Source organism: Myotis myotis, unplaced genomic scaffold (genome assembly GCF_014108235.1).
Source record: "Myotis myotis isolate mMyoMyo1 unplaced genomic scaffold, mMyoMyo1.p scaffold_m19_p_7, whole genome shotgun sequence".
NCBI classification, from domain to species: Eukaryota; Metazoa; Chordata; class Mammalia; order Chiroptera; family Vespertilionidae; genus Myotis; species Myotis myotis.
Genome location: NW_023416379.1, coordinates 86149091 through 86172299, shown reverse-complemented (window position 1 = coordinate 86172299; position 23209 = coordinate 86149091). Strand labels below are relative to the sequence as shown.

Below are 23209 nucleotides of genomic sequence, written 5' to 3'. Positions count from 1 at the left end.
TCTTATTTGTCTAGATCTCCTATTCTCCTCGTTACTAATTTGCATACAACTGCCTTAGGTAGTTTAAGTGGTTCAGTTCTAGCATAGCAAATAGCTGTTAAGAATCTGAAACATTTGATGTGAGCACATTGTTTTGAGCTAATCCTCTCTGTGTTCGTTTCAGGAACCCTTATTCTGATAGCATAAAAGAAATGCTAACAACATTTGGAACCGCTACTTACAAGGTGGGACTAAAGGTTCATCCCAATGAAGAAGATCCCCGTGTGCCCATAATGTGTTGGGGTAGTTGTGCATACACCATCCAAAGCATAGGTAAGAGATTTAAAGTCTCTCATTACGTCACAAGCATACATGGACATGAGTTATGTGTAGAAGCTTGTATTTACATGACATGTTTAAAGTGGGCAACAATATGAAGACCTTGAAGTAGGAAATGCAACATACTGACAAAATATTAGATTGACAGGTTGTAAATTAACCAGCAACAGAGAATTCATTTTGGTGAGGATTTAGCTTCTTGTCAGTTGAGGGAATGTGTTTTAATTTTTACTTTTCATCCAAAGTTCATTCATGTATAATGACTTGGAAATTTCAAAACCTGACAGTATTGTGCTCTCTCCAAAAAGAATGTTTATACTACTTTTTGAAATCATGATAAAATATACATACAAAATTTACCATCTTAATCACTTTTAATCTGCAGAAAGAATTTTAAGTGATGAAGATAAACCATTATTTGGTCCTTTGCCTTGCAGACTGGTAAGTTATTAATTTACTCAATTCATAGAATGGTAGAATGAAAATTCTTTGGTTCTGCTTTTTTTAAAGCTTAAAAACTGAATTGGTTATTTAGGCATAGCTTTACTCATTTCATAGTAAACCCATTTTCTATACTGATATTGAAGAAGTAATGTTTGTGGTTTAATTTCTAGTTTTTCTTTTAAATAGACTTCAGCTCTTTTCATCTAGAGTTCTTGGTTAAACACATGAAAAAATGGGAAAAAAACTAAAAACAGAGTGCTTGTTCTCCACATGTGACTACCTTTCATAAGCGACATTTAAATTAAGTACACACTAATGTCAAAACAGTACATTTTATGCCTAGAAAAATGAGGAAGGGAAATATACAGTCAAAGATAGCTAATTTTTACTGTGTAGCTAGTGTCAGGTACATCATAAAATTGTCCTTACGAGTAAAATCATGTAATTTGATTCATGTAGAATCACCCTGGTTGGGGTGTGTATGGGAGGCAACCTATCAATATCTCTCTTCCTCTCTCTCTCTAAAATCAATAAAAAACATTTTTTAAAAGATATCATAGCTCTAGCCGGTTTGGCTCAGTGGATAGAGCGTCGGCCTGCGGACTCAAGGGTCCCAGGTTCGATTCCGGTCAAGGGCATGTACCTCGGTTGCAGGCTCCTCCCCAGTAGGGGGTGTGCAGGAGGCAGCTGATCGATGTTTCTCTCTCATCGATGTTTCTAACTATCCCTCTCCCTTCCTCTCTGTGAAAAATAAAATAAAAAAAGATATCATAAATTCAGTTGCATACCATTTAGAGAGATTTCATTGTGCATCTAGCTTTGCTTCAATTGGCTGTACTTTGAACTAACAGTCCTCAAAAGAGAGAACTACTTCTTATGCTGGCTTCTTTGTGTCAATCTATTTCAGGATGACTGTCTTAGGTCACTAACAAGATTCGCTGCAGCGCATTGGACAGTGGCATTACTTTCAGTGGTGCAAGGGCACTTTTGTAAACTTTTTGCATGTGAGTATTAATACATGTACCATAGATGTTATGGTAATTTTTCTTCTATAATTTTGGTTTTAGTCATGCAACTTCTCTCCATTACAAGAGAAATATTTTGGTAATACTGTTTGTTTTATATACAAGTTCTAGCTTATAAATTCATATATATCTTGCAAAAAGATAAATGTAAACTAGGTTATATACATTTTAAAAATAATACTTATGTTGGCATATGAAATGTGCTAATGTATTTTTTCTTTAAATATTCAGCATTGGTACCTAATGACAATTATGGAGACCTTCCATGCATATTAGACATTGACATGTTTCATTTATTGGTGAGTATCTTGTAATTTGTGTTTGACATTTCCTTTATTGTACTATAGAACTTTACCTTAGACTTAGTGAAAATTATAGAGGCAGACAGGAGGAGTTACCATCTTACCACTTCTGAATGTAGTTCTTTCTGAGGGGCCTCAAAAAGAAAACATTGCTTGGCCTGTGTGACTCAGTGGTTGAGCATCGACCCATGAACCAAAAGATCATGGTTTGATTCCTGGTCAGGACACATACCCGGGTTACGGGCTCGATCCCCAATTGGGGGTGTGCAGGAGGCAGCTGATCAATGATTCTCATCATTGATATTTCTCTCCCTTCCTCCCTGAAATCAATAAAAAATATATTTTAAAAAAAATAATTTTCACCTCTCTATGCTTCTTGCCTACAGAGACGTAAAAATAATACTAGTGATTAAGGGTTGCTGCTGACCCATACAGTGCTATTGAGCAGATACAGCCCTGTCTGTGGTCACACTACTTAGCAATAGAAATCTCCTTTGTGTGATTTAGGGAAAGGTATGTCTTCTGGGCAAGCTGGTGCCAGTACACACCACTGGCTGAACTTCAGCCCCACCTCAAAGGGCCCCCTTCCTCAGGACATTGAGTGCAGTGCCACAGGGGGCAGCCTCAAGTGCTGTTTCCTTAATTGCTTTGGCCATCAGATTCTGTACCTTTAAGTTGGTTAGTACCTACCTCATACAGTGTGTCAGAACTCAGTGGGATGGTCAGTGTAAGGAGCTTAGAGCACTGTGTCCCTAGTAAGTGTTAGCCTTTGTGACTGTTCCCATCGCTCCTGTGAAACCACCATCGTATAGGCAGCAGGAGGTAATAGGAGAGCTAACACTTATTGTAGACCTGACTGCTTTCACATGCATTCTTATTTAGTCCTTTACAGCCTGGCTACTGAAGTATTAAAAACACATGTAGATCATCTGTAGTTTACTAACAAGGAAACTGAGACTCAGAGGTGTTAACTTGTCTAAAAAGCTCATAAGAGGAGCTGGAATTCATAGCTAGATCATTGTAGGTCCAAAATCCTTGCTTTTTCCACTGCTTGCTCCTAGAAAGATTTCAGCTGTTTTTTGTTTGCTTCTTTTTCATTAGAATAGTTTTTTGACTTTTAGAGAGAGAGAGGAGAGAGGGAGAGAAAAAGAGACATCGATGTGAGAGCGAGGCATCGTTCAGCTGCCTCCTGATGCCCCCCGCTGGGGATCGAGCCTGCAACCCGGGCATGTGCCCTTGACTGGGAATTGAACCAGCAACCTCCTGGTACACAGGACGACACCCAACCAACTGAGCCTCACCAGCCAAGGCTATTATTTTTATTACTAGAGGCCTGGTGCATGAGATTCGTGTACTGGGCAGGGGCAGGGGGGCATGGCCTGCAGGGGATCAGCCTGCTGCGGGAACAGCCACTCAAGCAGCTGTGGATCCGCCCTCTGAGCTGCTGCTCCCGCTGCGGGAGCACTGCTCTTCACAGTCACCAAGCGGTGCTCCCACTATGGGAGCGCACTGACCACCATGGGGCAGCTCCTGCATTGAGCGTCTGCCCCCTAGTGGTCAGTGCGTATCATACCGACTGGTCAATAGGTCGTTCTGGTTGTTCCATCATTCAGTTGCTGGGCTTTTATTATATAGGATTATTTACATCTAGAGGCCCGGTGCACGAAATTTGTGCACTGGCAGGGGGTGTCCCTCAGCCCAGCCTGCACCCTCTCCAATCTGGGACCCCTTCGGGGATGTCTGGCTGCCGGTTTAGGCAGTCGGACATCCCTCTCACTATCCGGGACTGCTGGCTCCCAACTGCTCGCCTGCCTGCCTGCCTGATTGCCCCTAACTGCTTCTGCCTGCCAGCCTACTCACCCCCTAACCACTCCCCTGCCAGCCTGATCAACGCCTAACTGCTCCCCTGCCAGCCCGATTGCCCCCAACTGCCCTCCCATGCAGACCTGGTCGCCCCCAACTGCCCTCCCCTACTGGCCTGATCACCCACAACTGCCCACCCATGCTGGCCATCTTGTGGCTGTGGGCGCCACCACCTTTGAGGGTGGGGCAGCAATTAGCATATTCCCTCCTTATTGGCTGTGGGCACCGCCATCTTTGCAATGGCTTAAGGGTCAATGAGCATATTCCCTCTTTATTAGGTAGGATAAGTTTTATAGAGGGGAATCACTGGATAAATGAAATGATAGTACCCATCAAGACTCTACTCTTAAGGAATTTCATTTAGCCAATTCAAGTGGGATTTCTAATGTATGTGCTATTTAAGAACAAAGATTTCTTAAAGGGAGGAGCTGAGCTCCAAAGGGGGTCATATCAATAAGATGGAAACACGTTTAGGTGTGAAGGGAATGGCAAGCTGTCTGACACTCTATATTTGGTATCTAGGTGGGCTTGGTGCTTGCTTTTCCTGCGTTGCAGTGTCAGGATTTTTCAGGGATCAGCCTTGGCACTGGAGACCTCCATATTTTCCATCTGGTTACTATGGCACACATCATCCAGATCCTACTTACCTCATGTACAGGTAACTCCTTTTTGTCAGCTTCTTGAAGGAAGTATTAAAGGAAAAGGTACTTGGATGAGAATAGTATATAAATTATAATTAGGCTACTTGTCCTTATTTAATGTGACAAACTTTGAAACAAATTTCTTTCTCCTATTAAAATTCCTTAACAATGTGAGTCATTTTTATTTTATAAGTTTAGTCATATTTGAGTACCATAGACTGTATGTTTAGCTGATCTAGCTCACTGCATGCTACCTGGCACCCTGAATCAGCACAGCTTCTTCTCAAAGCCTGCAGGCTCCTTGTTATGATGGAGAGCAATACTGTGCTCACACCTGAGGAATTTAAGTTCTGTGTGTTTTGTGGGAGTATTTTCATGCTATATTTGAGTGCTTAAATGACGTGGTCACCAATCCACTTAATAGGCAAATACAGAGTACTATTTCCTTTTCTTTCAGAAGAGAATGGAATGGATCAAGAAACTCCTGCTGGTGAAGAAGAATTAGCAGTTCTTGCTTTGTATAAAACACTTCGCCAGTGTACAGGAAGGTGGGATCATAACCTTTACATGATAGCATGAAAAAGGCACTTATTTGTAAATAGGGGAAAGTGCTGTGTGTTGACATGTTTTTATTGTTGTTGTTTTTATTGATTTTTGGAGAGAGAGGAACATTGATTGGCTGCCTCCTGCATGCCCCCTTCCAGGGATCAAACCCACAACATGGGCATGTGCCCTGACCAAGAATGGAGCCTGCAACCTTTCGGTGCACAGGCTGACGCCCAACCAACTGAGCCACACTAGCCAGGACAGTTGATGTTTTACAAAAGAATTCTCAGAGCTTCTCACATTTACTTGGCCATGGAACCCTTCTTTTGCTTAGGATATGGTACATGGAGACATGGAATTTATTTTGCAAAGTACTATTCTAAAACATTATCTCACTAGGAATTTAAAAGTGCAAATTAAATTGACCTAATCTGTTTTTAAGGCAATATCAAGACTGGCAGGAATGCAGTGAAATTATTCGAACCTGACATATTGTTGGAGTCCTTTTGAATTGGTACAACAACTTCATTTAGCTTCCTCACAGTATATGTCAAGAACTTTTGTTTTTTAACCAAGATATCCCATTTCTGAGAATCTACACTAACAAAATAATCCAATATATGGATAAACCTGCCCAGCCAGCATGGCTTAGTGGTTGAGCATTGAGCTGTGAACTAGGAGGTCATGGTTAGATTCCCAGTCAGGGCACATGCCTGGGTTTGCAAGCTCGACACCCCCGTGTGGGGCATGCAATGAGAATCATTGATGTTTCTATTTCTCTCTCCCTCTCCCTTCCTCTCTGAAATCAATAAAAATATATATTTATATTAAAAACTTATAGGCATAAATGTATACACTCTGATATTATTTATATTAGCAAAGAATTTAAACAGTCTAAGTACTTGCTTGCAGGGGAATAATTTGAGAGCTTGTTTGGAGGTTCTAGCAGGGGAGCGCAGCTACTCGTATACCCTTGACCGAAGACCGGTCCTCTCCTCGGGGGGGAAGGTCGTCCTCTTCGACCGAGCGCGCAGCTTCGGGAGGGACGCACGTGGATCGGTGAGGGAGGAGGGGGACACCCGCCTAGCCAGCCAGATCAGCCGAATCAACCCTGGCGATCAATGGGGTGACAGATGTCGCAGCCAGATCGCCCTCACATCCAGGGGAATAATTTGGTATCAGTTATGATTGCTGTGTTCCAGAATATAGCATTTATGATATTCTGAAAAGCATGTTAATTTTAAATTTCATATATTAAATTATAACTAAGACCAATTAGTATGAAAATAGTTTGCCAAAATAGTGCCTGCTGATAAAAATTCTAGAATAGTGGATAGTTTTTATTTTCTGATTTTTCTTTTTATGTTATTATAAATTTTAATAACAGCATTTGAAGCTATATCACCATGTTATTTTATTATTCATTTTTACTTTTTAATCCTCACCCGAGGATATTTTTTCCATTGATTTTTAGACAGAGTGGGAGGGAGGGAGAAGGGGGAGGGAGAGAGAAACATTGACATGAGAGAGATACATTGATTGGTTGCCTCCTGCTTGTGCCCTGACGTGGCCAGGGAATTAAACCTGCAGTGCCCTTGACCGGAAATGGAATCTGAGACCCTTTGGTCCATGGGCTGACACTCTAACCATGGAGCAACCAACCAGGGCGATATCACCATTTTATAACTGACATTCTGTTATAGTCAGGGCTACCCACATTATGCTGTAGCTAGAATGACCTTTTAAATTTTTCTATTTTCATTTTTCTCTTAGTGCTTTGAAAGAAATACCCTCTGGCTGGCACCTGTGGAGGAGTGTCAGAGCTGGCATCATGCCCTTCCTGAAATGTTCTGCTTTGTTTTTTCATTACTTAAATGGAGTTCCTTCCCCACCTGAAATTCAAGGTAACTTCTAATTTCTTTCAAAATGTAGGAAATGTATGTTGTCTTTCACTCTAGCAGCTTAGAATTAAGGTAACTTGCAAAACTGAAAACAGATTAAAAACTTAGAATATAACTAATTGACTATGGTGATGTACACAATTATAGAATAAAAATGTCTATTTATATGTCTGGGGTTTTTTTTAATATATTTTTATTGATTTCAGAGATGAAGAGAGAGGGAGAGAAAGATAGAAACATCAATGATGAATCATTGACTGGCTGCCTCCTGCACATCCCACACTGGGGATCGAGCCCACAACCCAGGCATGTGCCCTGACTGTGAATCGAACCATGACCTTCTGGTTCACAGGTCAATGCTCAACCAATGAGCTACGCCAGCCAGGGTTATATGTCTGCTTTTATTTGATCTCAGTAATATGCTTTTTGTATGTTTACATGTTCTAAAGTATACTAATTTTGCTTTCATATGTTAAAATGTCCAATTATATATTATTCATAAACTGGGTTCTTTGGCTTTTAAAAAGTGAAAACTATTTCAAGTGTTTTTTAACTTTCAAGTTCAGAACATCCATATTTGCATATAAATCTGGTTTTAATGTAGGAGTTCGTTTGCTATTTCATGGTTGTTTTCTGTGTTCTATTTTGATTCATTTCATGAAAGTAGTGTAAATGTAGATTTAAAGTTTACTGTATCTATAGAGCCTGGCAAAGGGTACCTGCATGTAATGCTGCTCTCTAAGTTTGTTGACTTGCATCTCCATTCAGCTAGTTGCCCAGGCCCCATATAGACTGATTTAGACTTCCTAATCATTTACAGGGGTGATTAGAATAAGTGTTTCAATCCATCTCCCATGGTGAAATCATCTTATATTCCTGTGCTGCTTTACACTTTTCTGGAGCACTCAGATGTTGATTTGTGATTTAATGTTTATAACTAACCCCAAGAAGTAGTCATGCAGGTAAACCATTTTGCAAATGGTAAAACAGACACCAAGGAACTATAACCAATTTGACTTAGGAGTCACCTGACTCCACTCTGAATTGTGTCATTTTTTGTGGGTCCCGTCCATGTGCCATCTTGTTAACTTCCTACAAGTTAATGTACCTAGCAATTTTGAACTTTCTTCATGCTTTTTGTTTTTAAGCTCTGCTATTGCTTACTCCAATACAGGTTCTACTCCTAGTTGTTATATGTATTACTCTTTTCTTCTCCATTTACAGTTTCTGGAACAAGCCATTTTGAACATTTATGTAACTATCTTTCCCTGCCAAACAACCTCATTTGCCTTTTTCAAGAAAATAGTGAGATAACGAAATTACTGGTTGAAAGGTAATAATTATACACTTTTTAAAAATTACATTGAACGAAATTATATGGAAACAAACTTCAATTTATCACAGATACTGCAAAATTCTCAAGTAGTGAGCTTGGAAGAATTCAGCCCGTGTACTTTAAACGATAATGATTAGGCCTCTTAGTTAATGACTTACCTTTATGGTAAGGTTTTTGCCACGCTGGTAAATAACATAAGCAGGTTTGTTATTGTAACAAATAATACTCCAGGAGAGTAGTGGTAGACATGGTTATTTCCTCTGATCAACTTACTTATTAAGGACTCAGTTCCATAAATTTGGGGAACTGAAATGTACCTTAAGGATTACCTAGTCCAATACCCTTAGTTTAAAATGTGGCTGTTTTAAAACAAAATAAAATTTGGCTGCTTTGCCCTGGCCAGTGTGGCTCAGTTGGTTGGAGCTTCAACCCCGTGCATTGAAAGGTTCAGGTTTGGTGTTTGGTCAGAGCACATATGCGAGGCAGCCGATCAGTATTTAAAGTAAAATTTGGCTATTTCATGCACAGAATGAGAAAAGATATTTTCAAATCATATATCTGATAAGGGATTAATATCCAGAACATGTATATCCAGAATTCCTATATCTAAACAAGAAAAAAGCTAACAACCCATTAAAAAATGACCAAAGAAAAAAAGTTTTTCAAAAAAAAATTTTTAAAAGCACAAAGGATTTTTCCAGAGAACATGTACAAATGGCCAATGAGCACATGAAAGCGTGCTCAAAGCCACTAGTCATTGGGGAAATGTAAATCCAAACAGCAGTGAGATACCACTTCACGCCCATTGGGACGGCTGTAATTAAAAGGGCAGGCAGCAGTAATATGTGTTGATGAGGATGTTGGAAAATTGGAATCCATGTACATTGCTGGTAGGAATAGAAGGCGGTGTAACCACTCTGGACAACAGTATGGTAGTTCCTCAAAAAGTTAAACATAGAATTACCATATGATCCAGCAGTTCCATTTCTAGATATATATTGCAAAAGAATTGAAAGTAGGGGCTTAAATATACACTTGTACACTCACGTTCAGAGCCAGTATCCATCAATAGCCGATATCCATCAACAGATGAATGGATAAATAAAGTTCTGATATAAGCCGTAATATGGATGGACCGGTCACAAAAGGGCACTATTTGTTTTTACTTATTTGAGGAACCCAGAGTAGTCGAGTTCATGGAGACAGAAAATGGAATGGTGATCGCCAGAGGCTGGGGAGAGAGGAATGAATTACTGTTTAACAAGTACAATTTGTCAAGTTGGAAAAGTTCTAGAAATGGATGGTGGTGGTAGTTTCCCAACTATGTCAATGTACTTAATTCCACAGGCCTATACATTTAAAAATGGCTAAATGATAAATTGTATGTTATGTATATTTTACTACAATAAAAAAACTTTTTAATATAAGTGTTCTATCTCCACATAATAAGAGCTTGTCATTAATTCATACTGGTTTTTCCAGAGTGTCCAAATTAGGGTAACTGTGTCTGTAGCCACAAGTTTTAATATATTTAGCATTCTTTTAGAAAATTATAGGGTCATATTTTTTATTTTAAAAGATGCAGACAAAATATGGTATTCCTCCAAACTTCTTTTTGAGTTGTTAAATATATTAAGCAAAGAAGATTTTTCCCTCTTACTGGATTTAGAGAAGAAAAACTTCTATTTCTAACCTTTCAAAAATAAAAACTTTTCTTTTTTTCCGATTACATTAAAGTTGGTGTCAGCACATTGAAGTTAAAAGATATCTGGAAGGTGAAAGAGATGCTATTAGGTAAGTTAAATTTTGTCAAATACATGGTGGGGCGGGAAGCAGGGAGGCAGGTACTGTGTTCCTTCGACACTGGCTTCCTGACCTTCAGTGAATCCAAGATGTAGGCCATCGTGTCCTCATATTTTTTTCTTCTTAGTCCAGTGGTGGTGACAGTTTGTAAAAAAAATCAAAATTAGGAACATAAATATAATGCATTATTTTTGGCAGAGGAAGCAAATAACAAAATTATCTTTTGAAATATTTGCTTTAAAAAATGTGGGTCCTCTTTTACTTTTTTCTTAGCTTTATTTTTTTTCTTTTATTATGGAAAACTTCAACCTATTCAAAAGCTTAAAGAATAGTATAATATTCGTCCAAAGTGGCCGAAGTTGGCAGGGAGAGAGGTCTGAGGGGCCCGAGGCAAGGGGATTCTAACATTTTCAGGGAATCTTTTGAAAAGAACATTCTCCTTAAATAAATGAAGGAGAACAGAGAAAATTCAAGCCCTTCAGTAACCTCAGCAAACCTGAACCGCACAAATCCATGCTGGTACTGGGATTTAAGAAAGACTTAGCTCGTACACCCTCTCAGCTAGAAGGACTCCAGCCACTGAAGACCGGTACTGCCAAGGCGGGATTGAGTTCATCTTTGATGTGGACACACATCTGGGGCTAACTACAATGCTCTGGCAACTGGAATAATTTCTTTTCATCACTTGTATGTGTTTCATTCCTTCAAACAATTCCCACGATACGTAACAGGAGCTTGTTGTCTCTTTCTGGCTGGGAAAGTAGAAGAAACTCACAAAAAATTAAAGATATCATCAAAACAGCTTGTAGTCTATTAAATGATGGACAATTTGGCCAGTTTGGAGATGACCCAAAGGAAGTAGTGGGTTTGGAGAAAATCTTACTACAGACTATATAGTTTGACTTACAGGTAGTACAATTATACTAGTTCCTACTCAAATATGCAAAACAACTCAAAGGTGATAAAATTCAAAAGTTGGTTCAAATGGCATGGGCCTCTGTAAATGACAGTTCCTGCACATCCTTGTCACTGCAGTGGGAACCAGAGATCATAGCAGTAGCAGTGATATATCTTGCGGGATGTTTATGCAAATTTGAAATACAAGAATGAACCTCGAAACCCATATATTGGAGATGGTGGGGGCAGTATGTGCAAGATGGCCTTGTGGATGTTCTGGAAGACATCTGCCACCAAATCCTGGATCTTTACTCGTCAAGGACCCATCAGCTGCAACAGCCCCATCACTCAACCCTACACTACAAGTGCCACCAGTGCCACCATCACAGTCAGCTCTGAACCATCCCCCAAGGACCTGCAGCCATCAGCCCAGCCACCACTACCGCCACAGCAAGCCCAACAGCCCAAGAAGCCATCCCAGTAGCCTAGTCCTCCCTGCCATGTGAAAAGAGCCACGGCTGTTTCTCCCAAAGAAGATCAAAGCAGCAGAACCACCACTAAATGAAGCTTCTTACCCTCCATTGCTTCCGGCCCACCCACTGCCAAACTGGAAGCCTCCCCGCTTGGCTCCTTACACAAGGCCAAGCCACCAGGCCCTATGGTTTCCACTGACCTCCCCAAAATCCAGATTCCTCCCCCGGCCCACCGAACCCCTGTGCACCAGCTACCACCATAGTCACTGCCATCACTACATTCCAGCTACATAACTGAATGTCCACCACCAGCTCCTACATGTCTGGAGAGGGCTCCCAGAGCCTGCAGTCCATGATGAAGACCAAGGGCCCCTCCTACAGCACCCTGCCCCCAGCCTATGGCCCACCAGCTCACCTGCTCTACTATTTCCATGTCTACCCCCGCCAACCACCCCCACAGCTAGTGTACCCTCCCCGAGCCTCTTTACTTACCCCACCAACCATTCCACCCCCCACTTCAAGCTACCCTTCACCTCCACCCATCTTCAACCCAAACTTCCTGCCTCCCACCCACACTGTCCCACCTCACCCTCCTCCAGGCCTGGGCCTGCCCCCCAGCTAGCTACCCACCTCCATCTGTCCCCCCTGGCCATACCCCCCACATACTCCCACCTAGCATGCCTCCAGTCGGGACTGGGGCGCACAGCCTAAATGAGATAACCTGATGCCTTTTTCCCCCCTTTATTTTAATAAAAGTTTTTCTAATTAACTTGAAGGGTAGTTGAAATGAGTAAGCAGCAGAGTATCTTGTATAACGCCAGACAGTTGCAGCATGGGAAGGCATGAACCAAGCACAGGAGGTGAACTCAGGTGGGCCTCCATACCTAGAGTAGGGACAGCCTCGGCAGTGCCCATGGCCACCCGGCTGTGCTGGTGTCAGCTGAGGCCAAGAGTCCTGCTCTAGGTGACTTTATACTAGTGAACGTGTAAACCAGCCATATTGGCTCAGTAAATAGCTTCCATAAGGAGTGAATTTCCTTCTAGAAATCTGCCTGTTTTTCCTAGATACAGTTTTAAACAGTCCAGTTCTATCTGAAGTCAAGCTGTTGTCATCACTTCATTCTGTGTTCTCTCCTGTGATACCCAGTCAGTCAGAAGAACCCCTTTTTTTTTGTTTTGAGATATCTGCATCTTTATATTAAAGTTAATTTGAAGGAGTTGCCTGGTTGGATGGCTTTTTCTTTTTCCTCCGAGAAGAAGGGGAGGAATGTACTTGGAAAGTAACATATGTTTACATCTATCTGCAAATTCCTGTACATAGAGATATATTTTTTAAGTGTGAATGTAACAACATCCTGTGAATTCCGTCTTGGTTACAAATGAGACTCCTTGGCTCATTTATCCAAATAAAAGCAGTTCTGAAAGAAAAATAAAAGAATAGCATAATAAGACTCCACATATCTATTACTCAGCTTCACTAATTGTCAGGTGGTGACCAGTCATTTTTTTCATTCCTTTGACATTAGCTCTATTCTGATTCTGCAGTATGCTCTACCAGGTCATAACAGATGTATTTCATCTATTAATATCTCCTTGGCTCTGCTGACTATATTCATAAAAATCGGAGGGCTAGAGGAGATTATGTGTTATATTTCTTTGATTTTATACACAGTCTGCCCCAAATCCAGAGACCATACACAATTTTTTAGGTTGAACAATATGAAATTGAAGTTTTTGGAAGTAAAAATGGTTCAGTACCACCAGTTTCATTTGGTTCAACCCTGCGGTCAGAACTTACGATGTGGAACAGTAGTTCTCAACTTGAGGTATACATCAGAACAACACTGGAAACTTGAACACATACTCAGGTCCCTACCTACCAAATCTATTTCTCTAAAGTTGGGTTCCTAGCATGTATGTCCCTCTACCTCAAATTTTCCTCAAGCGATTTTGGTATAACTACTGTGGTCCAAGTAGCTCCCTCCTGGTGTCAGTCCACTCCTATCTCTGCCAGAGGTAAAGTAGGGAAGGGCTAAACCACATGGCCCTTTCGGGCAGGTGTGAACCCTGAGAGTGTGCTCTCAAATACCAATTGAATTTGGTTCTAAATTGTATCTGAATTAACTTGCCAACATGACATGGTACCTCAACTTACCTGTTCTCTTCTCTCCTCCCACTCATTGTGCCTTAAGATCACCTTTAATAAACACATCTTTTCTGTCTTCTCTCTCCTAGGTTCTGTGGTTGGGCTCAATTACCGGGTTGTTTTGGTAGAAGCCTGGGAATGAACATCCTTTTCTGTCCCTCCCCCCAACTCCCCAGAGTTACCACATTTTCACTTAAATGGGGCAGGATCTACATACTATCTACTGTCCTAATGATTTATTCTGAGCTTTTCAAGTAAAAATGTTAACCCTAAGGTCTTAGGTTAAGTATAACTTTTTAAATTTTTTGCTGTGGCTTCATGTACCACTGTGGTAGCTCTCAGCACTCGGGTTCAATCTACCTTTATTTGTTTCGACTAAGTTACAAATGAGTTATCCTGTCATTGCTGTGATATGACCTCATATTAATTGGTTTTATCTTTGTGTTTTTTTAAGCTATCCAAGAGAATCTAACAAATTGATAGATCTTCCAGAGGATTACAGCAGCCTCATTAATCAAGCCTCTAATTTCTCGTAAGTTTTGATATTAGAAAACTGAGCATTTCCTACCACTGGAAACACTACACGGAATTAAGGGATTTTGTTCATTGTTTTGTTTTGTTTGGGTAGGGAAATTGTAACACCAGTGTTCTTTACACTAGTTAACTTGTAAAAGCATCATCCCACCATGTTTTAGAATAAGATTTGGGAAAGGGGCTGATGGGAAACAAGTTTGGTTCATTAAAGATTATCTAAATAATAATTTGCACTTCAGGGTGGGCAAAAGTAGTTGTTTGTATGGAAAATAATACAATAAGTAATAATATAAGAAGAAACTGTCTTTTGTATACTCACAACTGTAAACCCACTTTTGCCCCACCTGGTATAAAGTAATAAGAGCCCTTAGTAATTTTTAATAGATGATTATATATTTAATAAGCCAGTAACATAAAGAATAATCAGTAGTGTAGAAAATTAAGTGTTACCTAGACAGTTGAAGCTGTGTATGTATCTCTTGTCTAGTGCATCAGAGATCCACTGTTCTGAATGGAATAGGAGCATTTCTGGGCATTTACATGTTAACTGCAAATGTTTATATTCCTAAGCAGCATTCTTATTTATTATTATTATTGTGCATGTTTTAAGCTGTAAAATGACATTGCACTGTACATATCCTACACCTTTTTCACTTGGCATTGTTTGTAAGATTTATTTATACACTTGACATATATAACTTTTCATTCATCACTTTTCACTGTATGTAGTATTTCATAATTGAATAGTAGTAGAATTTATACTTTTCCTCCTATTGATGAGTTTATTTCTTTTTTTCTCTAATTGTTGATTGTTTCCAGTACATGTGTTTGTGTAAATGTGTGTGAGGTGTTCCCAATTATAGAAATAGTTTTCCTGGACCATAGGGTGCAGGCAACTTCAGCTCTACCTGCTGTTGCACAGTTTGGCTCCACAGTGGTTTTACCACCGCCAGCTCTTCAGCCCCTCTCCTGCAGAGCAATGACTTGTGCTTTTTGTTGTTGTTGTTCCATGGAGGTGCCCCAAATCAGGCGGTGATAAGAGCAGAACCCCAACTCTGTGCCTTGTGTGTGGAACTCTGCTGTGCTCCCAGAGCTACTGCTGCCAGGCTGAACTGGACGGGGAGGATGTGGGTGCTTGCACGGCTCACACCTACTCCTGTGGTTCTGGAGTGTGCATCTTCCTGAGGTAGGTGAGCCCTGAGGGAGCTTGTTAGCTTTGCATCTACTGCGGTGCATGCCTGTCAAAGGGTGGCACTAAAACTGCCGCATTGCCAAGAATTCCCAGACTGCTGTTTGCATGTACTGTATTCATTTGAAGAACATGGGGAGCCTGACTAGATTTTCTACCCAGATTTAGTCACAATTACTCCTTTTGTTGTATCGTCATGCTTTTGGATTCGGACATATTACAGGTCAATGTATATAGTTGTGTGTGTTCAACAGCATACAACAAATACTTACTATGACTTGTGTATCCTGGGCATTGAGAATGCAGTAGTCAACAAAGCAGACCGAAGTCTCGCCTTCCTGGGCTCATCTAGTGAGGGAGACAGGAGACAACAAGACTGGTAAGGATTTAGAAAGTGCTGTGTGCAAAGGAGGGGAATCGGAAATGGCAGCTGGGGGTTGAATTTTAGATGGGGAACCAGGGAAGGTTCCCTGAAAAGGTAACTTGAAGAAAGACCTAAAGAAGTGGTAGAGCATTCTAGAAAGGGAGCAGCAAGTACACAGTGGCTGGGGAATGTGCCTGCCGTGTGTTAGAAAGAGCCAGGAGGCTGGCGTCACTGGGGTGGATGGAATCATGGGGAGACTCGTGGCTCCTGGCATGTCCCAGTGTCGTCTCTGAGGGAGATGAAAGCCATTTCAGGGTTTGAAGGAGAGAAGGGACATGAGTGTGAGCTCCTCGGAGCATAGACCATCTCCATATCTTAGTCATCTCAGTGCCTGACAGTTTCTTGTATGTGATAGGTTCTCAATAACTATTGAATTGAGCTCAATTTTTAAAAAGTCAAGCAAACCTGTCAGGGATCAAGAGACACTTTTTTAAATAGCCCTTAGGGAGAAATGTGCAAGTAGCATTTTCCCCAGTCTGTCATATTTCAAAATTCTTTTTGTCATGTACAGTATTGCTTTGTGTTTCAAGTCAGCCTAATTCAGAATGTTTGTATACCATTTTATAATGGGTAATTTTCTCAGGATAGTGGTTAAAAATACCAGTAACTATTTTATGTTTAGAAGTTAACTTTCTCACACTTAACAGTTTTTTAAATGCTGCTATTATGGGAGCTGTCAATTCTTATTCCACAGTGTCCCACTTTCTCAGTATATTGACTTACAGTACAGTCATTTCAGTGATTTTAATGATGTGTTGATACTCTTCTGTCTCTGCTGTAAATGCTGTTGTCTGTTTATTTTTATAAGACTTCAACCCATTTGGAGCTGAAGCCAAACCTTGGTTGTAATGTATAACATGTAAATGGTCTCTCTACAGAGTACGGGAATGTCAGGTGCTATTTTTAGCCGGCAGAACCAAAGGTTGTTTTTATTCTCCTCCATACCTTGATGACTATGGGGAGACTGACCAGCTCCTCAGGTAAGGGCCCCCATCCTGGGGGGCTGGGTTCACTGACTCTGGGCCTCCAGAGCCTTCAGTACATGGTGAGCATGGTGAGCCATGTGGCTCGGAAGCCAGTCTGCTCACAGCCCAGGCTGCCACAGGGCTTCTGCTCTGGCAGAGATGGCTGGTATCTGTGGACTCCCGGTCGGCACTCCCTTTCCCAGCCCTTAGACTGTCATGAGGGCCATCGGGATAAAGGAAAGAACAAGACAGGTTGCAGCTTGTTCCCATTTCTCACTCCAGAGAGTCAGAACTGTTTGAATTGCCATGTGGCACCCACGGCATCAGAGCTCTGTAGGGAGAGCCCGTTGGAACTGGTGTGGCTTTGTATGGGGAGACCCGGGCTCTTCACGTGATCTAAAGAGAGCAAATCTTCATTGATAAGAAATGGGCTTATTACGTAAGAATCTGGGGGACAAAGATTTAGGACATATAGAGCAACACAACAGGCTTAATCACTTCTATGATATCTTCCATTATAAGCAAAACGCTAACAGCAGTTCCCTCAAGTACTATTTCAAAATTTGTTAGACCATCTCCTTTTGCCCAAAGAAGGTAAGTCTTAACCTAGATATAACCATCCAGCCTTGAAGTTCAGAAGTTCAGGGTCTGGAAACAGGCAGAATAAGTAGATGGGCTGCCCAGGTGCTTAGCTGTGAGGTTGTAGGCACATGCCCCCTGGTGATGGTTTTTCCTGTTCCCTAAGGAGTGTGGGCTCTTAGGAGGGGCCCTGGTCAGAGAGTGAGGGGAGTGTGTCCTGTGAATTGGGAGCAGAGGCCCCAGGCATGAACTCACCAAAACCTGTGCTTAGTTACATTAGGCCCAGATGTTATTCACATTTGGCTGCTTTGCTTAGACTTTGTGGCTGAAAGATAGTACTCTGAGGAACACATGTACCCCTGTGGTTTTCCTTCTACCCTCTCCCCTGCCCCGCCCTTCTGTTTACCTTCAACCAATGAAATGGACAATGAATTGGTAGTTTTAGCTTCTCAACCCAGACCCTCCTGCTCAGCCCTGCCCTGTTCCTTCAGCCCTGACTGAGGAAGTATAGCTCGTGTGCATTTCCCTCTTTTTTCAGCACTTACTCCCTTTCAGCTCCTCCTAGCAAACCTGCAAAACTAACGTCTTAATAACCACAGTCGCCTGCCAAACAGAAATTTTGCAGAGGATCTAAAAGCAATAACTTATAACTTTTCCTAAACCAGGAAAGGCTGAGATAAAATAGATGAATAAACAGAATGCATCCAGAGTGACATCTGTCTTCTTTCTAGACGGGGAAATCCTTTACATTTGTGCAAAGAGCGATTTAAGAAGATTCAGAAGCTCTGGCACCAGCACAGTATCACGGAGGAAATCGGACACGCACAGGAAGCAAATCAGACACTGGTTGGCATTGACTGGCAACATTTATAGTCACTGCGCTACCAAAAACATAAACTCGGATTTTTGTAACCCAGCAGCTTTTCAAGAAAAAGAATAGGAAATCAATTCCACTGGATTTGGAAATAAATTCTTTAGTTAGCTTTTCTTCCCAGTTTTATTTTTATAGTTTCTGGCTCTAGGGACTGATGAAAATCATCTTCCATCAGCATATTTTCTTGCACCATTTGCTGTATCCCTCAAACATAACTTCTTGCAAGAAGCTTCTCTTCCTGGGCTGGACACAGCCCCTCTGTGGGAACCTGACTTCGTTTGACCGTTCCCAGTCTTCTGAGCCAGGTTACAGTACTGATGGCAGGGCCTGTGCGCCTGAAGCTGACTCACCAGCAGGAGGAAACAAAGCCTCTGGTCTGTTGGGGTCACATGTCCTAGTCCCGTTCAGTGACTCGGCATGGACCGGGTTGGCGTCCCCTCTGCTGACGGGCCCACCTCTAAGAGCAAAGCAGTGGATTTGGAAAGCAGCTTTCCCTTGTCTGCTTCGGCTGTCAGTGGACGAGGGCACTTGTGCATGAGGAACCCCTGTGAGGAAGGGGAGGCAGTTGTTTCTTCAAATGCTGGGTGGTTTTCAGAGCTGTGAAAGGTTGGATTTTTTATTTTATTTTCTTTGGCAAGACTTCTGGCTTTGAGAGAGAAAAACTCATTTTAAAGGGCTTTTTGAAAAGTTATAGAGTATCCTTATTTTTCAGACAATATATTCTTTTATTTCTAAGACTAAATGGAGAAGCGTATGCCTCTAGAATCACACACTAGCAGGGAAAAAAAAGAAGAACTGTTTTGAAGTTCCCGTCCCCCCTTCCCTACTCGCATTTCCTGGAAAGATGGATTGCTGGTTACGTGCTGGCTCACTTAGTACATTCCTGGGACAGCCTGTGTGCCCAGGGTTTTTATTCTTTCTAAACATTACTGTTTTTACTAAGAGGTGCCTTCCTAGAATGATAGCCGCTTAGTAAAATTCATTATAACTATTATATACCACATGGCCACTCTGTTTGATGTACATGCGCCAAGAGCTTGGATACACACAGATTGATGGCAGATTTTGTGGAGGGATAAATTCGGAGCCTCTCTAAGATGAGGCTAAGGGACAAATGAATAATGAAAGGCTCTTGGATTTTTTTTTTAGCCAATGCAAGTAATCCTTTCACTCGGTTTTTTTTTTGAACTGCATCTAAAAGTTCCATCACACTCAACTTCACACACACCACAGTGTACCCAGGAGGAAGGTTAGAATCCAGGCTTCAGGCTAAAATAAGTGGGGGTGCAGAAGCTGCAGTCACTGCTTCCTCTCCACGGTAGTCTTCTGAAAGGATGACCTTGACCCTTCTTGCTTGGGACTGACTCATCCAGAGGAGAGGAGGCGCTTCGCACCCAACAGGAAGAAAATCCAGGTTAGACCCTCGTGCTCTCCCCTTTTTTCTGGCCGTTTTGCCATTGGTAAGATGGGATGGTTTGGACTATGGGTGGCATAATGATATTAATGTTTATTTTGGCTTTTGTCACATCCCCATTCCTTTAGCTTTTAAGTCCAGCTTCTTTTGGCTTTTCTCAATAATGTTCACCAAGATTCAATTTAAAAGACCAGGTCTGGTCTCTCCCTCATAAATGGATTATGGACGTTTTCACCAAATCATGAGCATTTTTCAGCTTTTAGGACTGAGGGTGTCATCCCTGGATTTCACTCTCTGAGAATGTCAGAGTCTGAGAGAAGATAAATTTAGAAAATGAAATAATGTTTGCATCACTAAGCTAATTGTCTTCCCTATCTAATGAATCATCTTAGTATTATGATTTGTTCCGCATGTATTATGTTTATTGTAGAAATGTTTATGTAACATGCTTTCTATATCAGGGAAAATCATATATGTTTAATAAATTGGCTATAACTTTAATATCTGTGGAAAACTTGTAAAATTTGGAATGTATCATATGTAAAAAGCTTAAAGATATCCAAATAAATGCTTTAGGTGTTGACATTACTTTGGGTCTGTCTACATTTTCATTTTGTTTCACACTGAAATACCCTGGAAGTGTTCCCCATGTCACCTTGCTACAAGTAAAGTGGGACATGTGTATTAGCTTGGCATTTAAGATGCTTATGTTATTAGTGTCTGTTATGGCCATTAGCCAGACGTCTTGACCTTCCCATAGAAAGCTTGATCATCATTTCAGCTGATTAATTTCCCTGTTAATTGGCTATGACAGCTTGTGACCTTTCTAAACCATTATGGACCTCAAGGCACGAGAAAAGGGGGCACTGGGAGTCTCTCCCAACGCCGAGACCTGTCTCCAGGTGTAAACTCTTTTCACTTGATCCTAGTCTTGTTCTTACACACTCCCAGACACTTTCTGCTTATGAGAGAGGCAGGTAGGAGAGGAGTGGCATCCAGTGCCAGGAAAGCATTGCCTACGAGAACTTGGCTGACTCTTATTTTTTTTTTTTTTTCTGCTATACTTTTTAAAATCCTCTTCAAAGGAAAGGATCACACTGAAAAAGCAAGTTTCCATTGTATTACCCCCCATCATTAATGCTACTTTCAGCTTCCTCCCTTCCCTGGTCGTAGTGTCGTCAGGTCCAGGGCTCATTAAGCCCTGTGATACACTCCTTGCTCTGTTGCTACTCTTGTTTTCCAAGTCAGGGTTTTTGAGGTTTGTTTAACAACAACCGCAATCAAGAAATAGAATAGTTCCATCACCCAAGCTCTCCCATCCTGACCCCTGGCCACCACTAATTTTTTTCCCCATCCCTTTGCCTTGCCTCTTCCATAATTTTTTTTTTTAATATATATTTTATTGATTTTTCACAGAGAGAAAGGGGAAGGTATAGAGAGTTAGAAACATCAATGAGAGAGAAACATCGATCAGCTGCCTCCTGCACACTCCCCACTGGAGATGTGCCCGCAACCAAGGTACATGCCCTTGACCGGAATCGAACCTGGGACCCTTCGGTCCGCAGGCTGACGCTCTATCCACTGAGCCAAACCAGTTAGAGCTTCCATAATGTTTTATAACTATCTTATGTAACCTTTTGAGACTGCTTCTCTCACAAAGAAGGCATGCAGCCCTAGCCGATTTGGCTCAGTGGGTAGAGCATCGGCCTGTGGACTGTAGGGTTCCAGGTTCAATTCTGGTCAAGGGCACATATCTCAGTTTCAGGCTTCCAGCCCTTTTGGGGGCACATGTGGGAAGCAGCTAATTGATGTGTCTCTTTCATATCAGTGTTTCTCTCTTCCCTCTCCCTTCCACTCTCTAAAAATCAATGGAAAAATACCCTCAGGTGAGGATTTAAAAAAAAAAAAAGAAGAAGGTATGTGTTTGAGGGCCATCCATATTTCCTTTGGTCGCCAAAGAGTTGGGAGTCCTGTAATACATGCTGTTGAATTGTGCACACACAGCAGATGAATTTACATGAAATAACAACACACACCCTTTATCTTCAAGTGTTTGCATCACCAGGTAGTGCTTGTGCAGTTAATAGGTGAAGGACATTTGGGAAAGTTTTGGTGATTATAAATAAAGCCACTATAAACATTCATGTACAGGATTTTGTTTGGACCTAAGTTTTCATTCCACTTGGGTAAACAGGAGTTTTCCTTTATATATAACTTAATCCACACCGTCCTTGTACTACATTCTTTTAACTTTGCTATTTATACTCATCCTCTGGAGGACAAGAAAGACAGTGCATCAGGAGTTAAGGACTGATAAATCCTCCCTTGAAGCCAATCTCAAGTCCACTGAGGACTGGGAAGGCATCCCCTCTCCCCCATGTCCCTATTCCCAACACACAGCACAACTGGCTGGCCATGCTGTCATCAGCCATCTTTTTATCTAGTGCAGGTCAGAGGCCCTAATTGCTTTGGTCCCCCCTGCCACCAGGCTAAGCTGCAAACCTGCTGTAGCACCACAGGTCCCAGAAGAGGAGGGGCAGGGCCGCGTGCAGAGCAAGCAGCTAATCTTATTAATCCGTATTGAGGTCACTCGGGGTTTATTTGCTGCTGGTGGCTCAGTCCTGGTTTCAATGTATTGCAACAGACTGGGTTATTGAGCTGAGGCCACAAATTCTAGGAAATCCACCTTCCTAAATGTTCAGAATAAGCATTGCATACTTCTGCACTGGGGAGTGTTTTAAAAATAAAAGTCCTGCTCTAACCGGTTTGGCTCAGTGGATAGAGCGTCGGCCTGCGGACTGAAGGGTCCCAGGTTCAATTCCATTCAAGGGTACGTACCATAGTTGCGGGCACATCCCCAGTAGGGAGTGTGCAGGAAGCAGCTGATGGATATTTCTTTCTCATCGATGTTTCTAACTCCCTCTCCCTCCCTCTCTGTAAAAAATCAATAAAATATATTTTTAAAAATAAATAAGAAAATAGAAGTCCTAAGGCACTGTCTTTACCTCTCACCCTACCCCAGGGCTAGGCTAGCAGGACTTTGAAATCTTGGACTCCCTTGGGTGAGATGAATTTGCACTGGCCCAAGGAAAGACTGAGGTTAGACACCAGGAAGAACCTGGTGCCAGAGTTCCACTGGGCACTGGTCGGTGACCAGACGAGGTGGGCCAGCTTTCTCTGGCAACTGTGGCTCCCTGAGGAGATCTGTTCAGATGCAGCTCTTCTAAGTCTGCTCTGAACCAACTGGATCATTATTGGAGGGTCAGTTAGTCCTTTGTCCTCAGACCCTAAAGTTGCTTATATCTGCCCTATAACCTGGACCCATCGAGATCCATATTTCCCTGTTTGGGGAAATACGTTTTGGCCAGAGCAGGGGGAAAACGCTTTGGAATTTTTACTTAAATCACTAAAGTAAGATACCACACATTGAAATAGTAGGTAAATTCAGCTGTGGTCCAGACTCTAGCAAAATGTTGCAATTATTTGGATAAATTGATAGTCACTGTTCTTGCAGGTAAGAGAGTAAGAAGGCAGG

The 23209-nt window shown here is 41.7% G+C and overlaps 1 protein-coding gene and 1 pseudogene across 19 annotated transcripts in view; both read left to right on the top strand.

The window, feature by feature from the left end:
* Window positions 1-20262, top strand: part of UBR2 (ubiquitin protein ligase E3 component n-recognin 2) — a 122946-nt gene extending 102684 nt beyond the window's left edge. For 17 of the 19 annotated variants that reach the window (XM_036318133.1, XM_036318120.1, XM_036318123.1 and 14 more), the window contains 13 exons: window positions 164-312; window positions 704-759; window positions 1670-1766; window positions 2019-2086; window positions 4475-4610; window positions 5051-5141; window positions 6913-7043; window positions 8265-8373; window positions 10114-10170; window positions 14150-14227; window positions 15245-15415; window positions 16721-16822; window positions 18118-20262. In XM_036318133.1, coding sequence (XP_036174026.1) covers window positions 164-312; window positions 704-759; window positions 1670-1766; window positions 2019-2086; window positions 4475-4610; window positions 5051-5141; window positions 6913-7043; window positions 8265-8373; window positions 10114-10170; window positions 14150-14227; window positions 15245-15415; window positions 16721-16822; window positions 18118-18259 — 1387 coding nt within the window. In that variant the 3' untranslated portion in view covers window positions 18260-20262. Of the gene's footprint in view, window positions 1-163; window positions 313-703; window positions 760-1669; window positions 1767-2018; window positions 2087-4474; window positions 4611-5050; window positions 5142-6912; window positions 7044-8264; window positions 8374-10113; window positions 10171-14149; window positions 14228-15244; window positions 15416-15672; window positions 16687-16720; window positions 16823-18117 lie in introns of those variants that run through there. The other 2 variants (XM_036318125.1, XM_036318126.1) reach the window with 2 other exon arrangements.
* Window positions 10181-14139, top strand: LOC118660559 (annotated as a pseudogene).
* Window positions 20263-23209: the final 2947 nt, after the last annotated feature.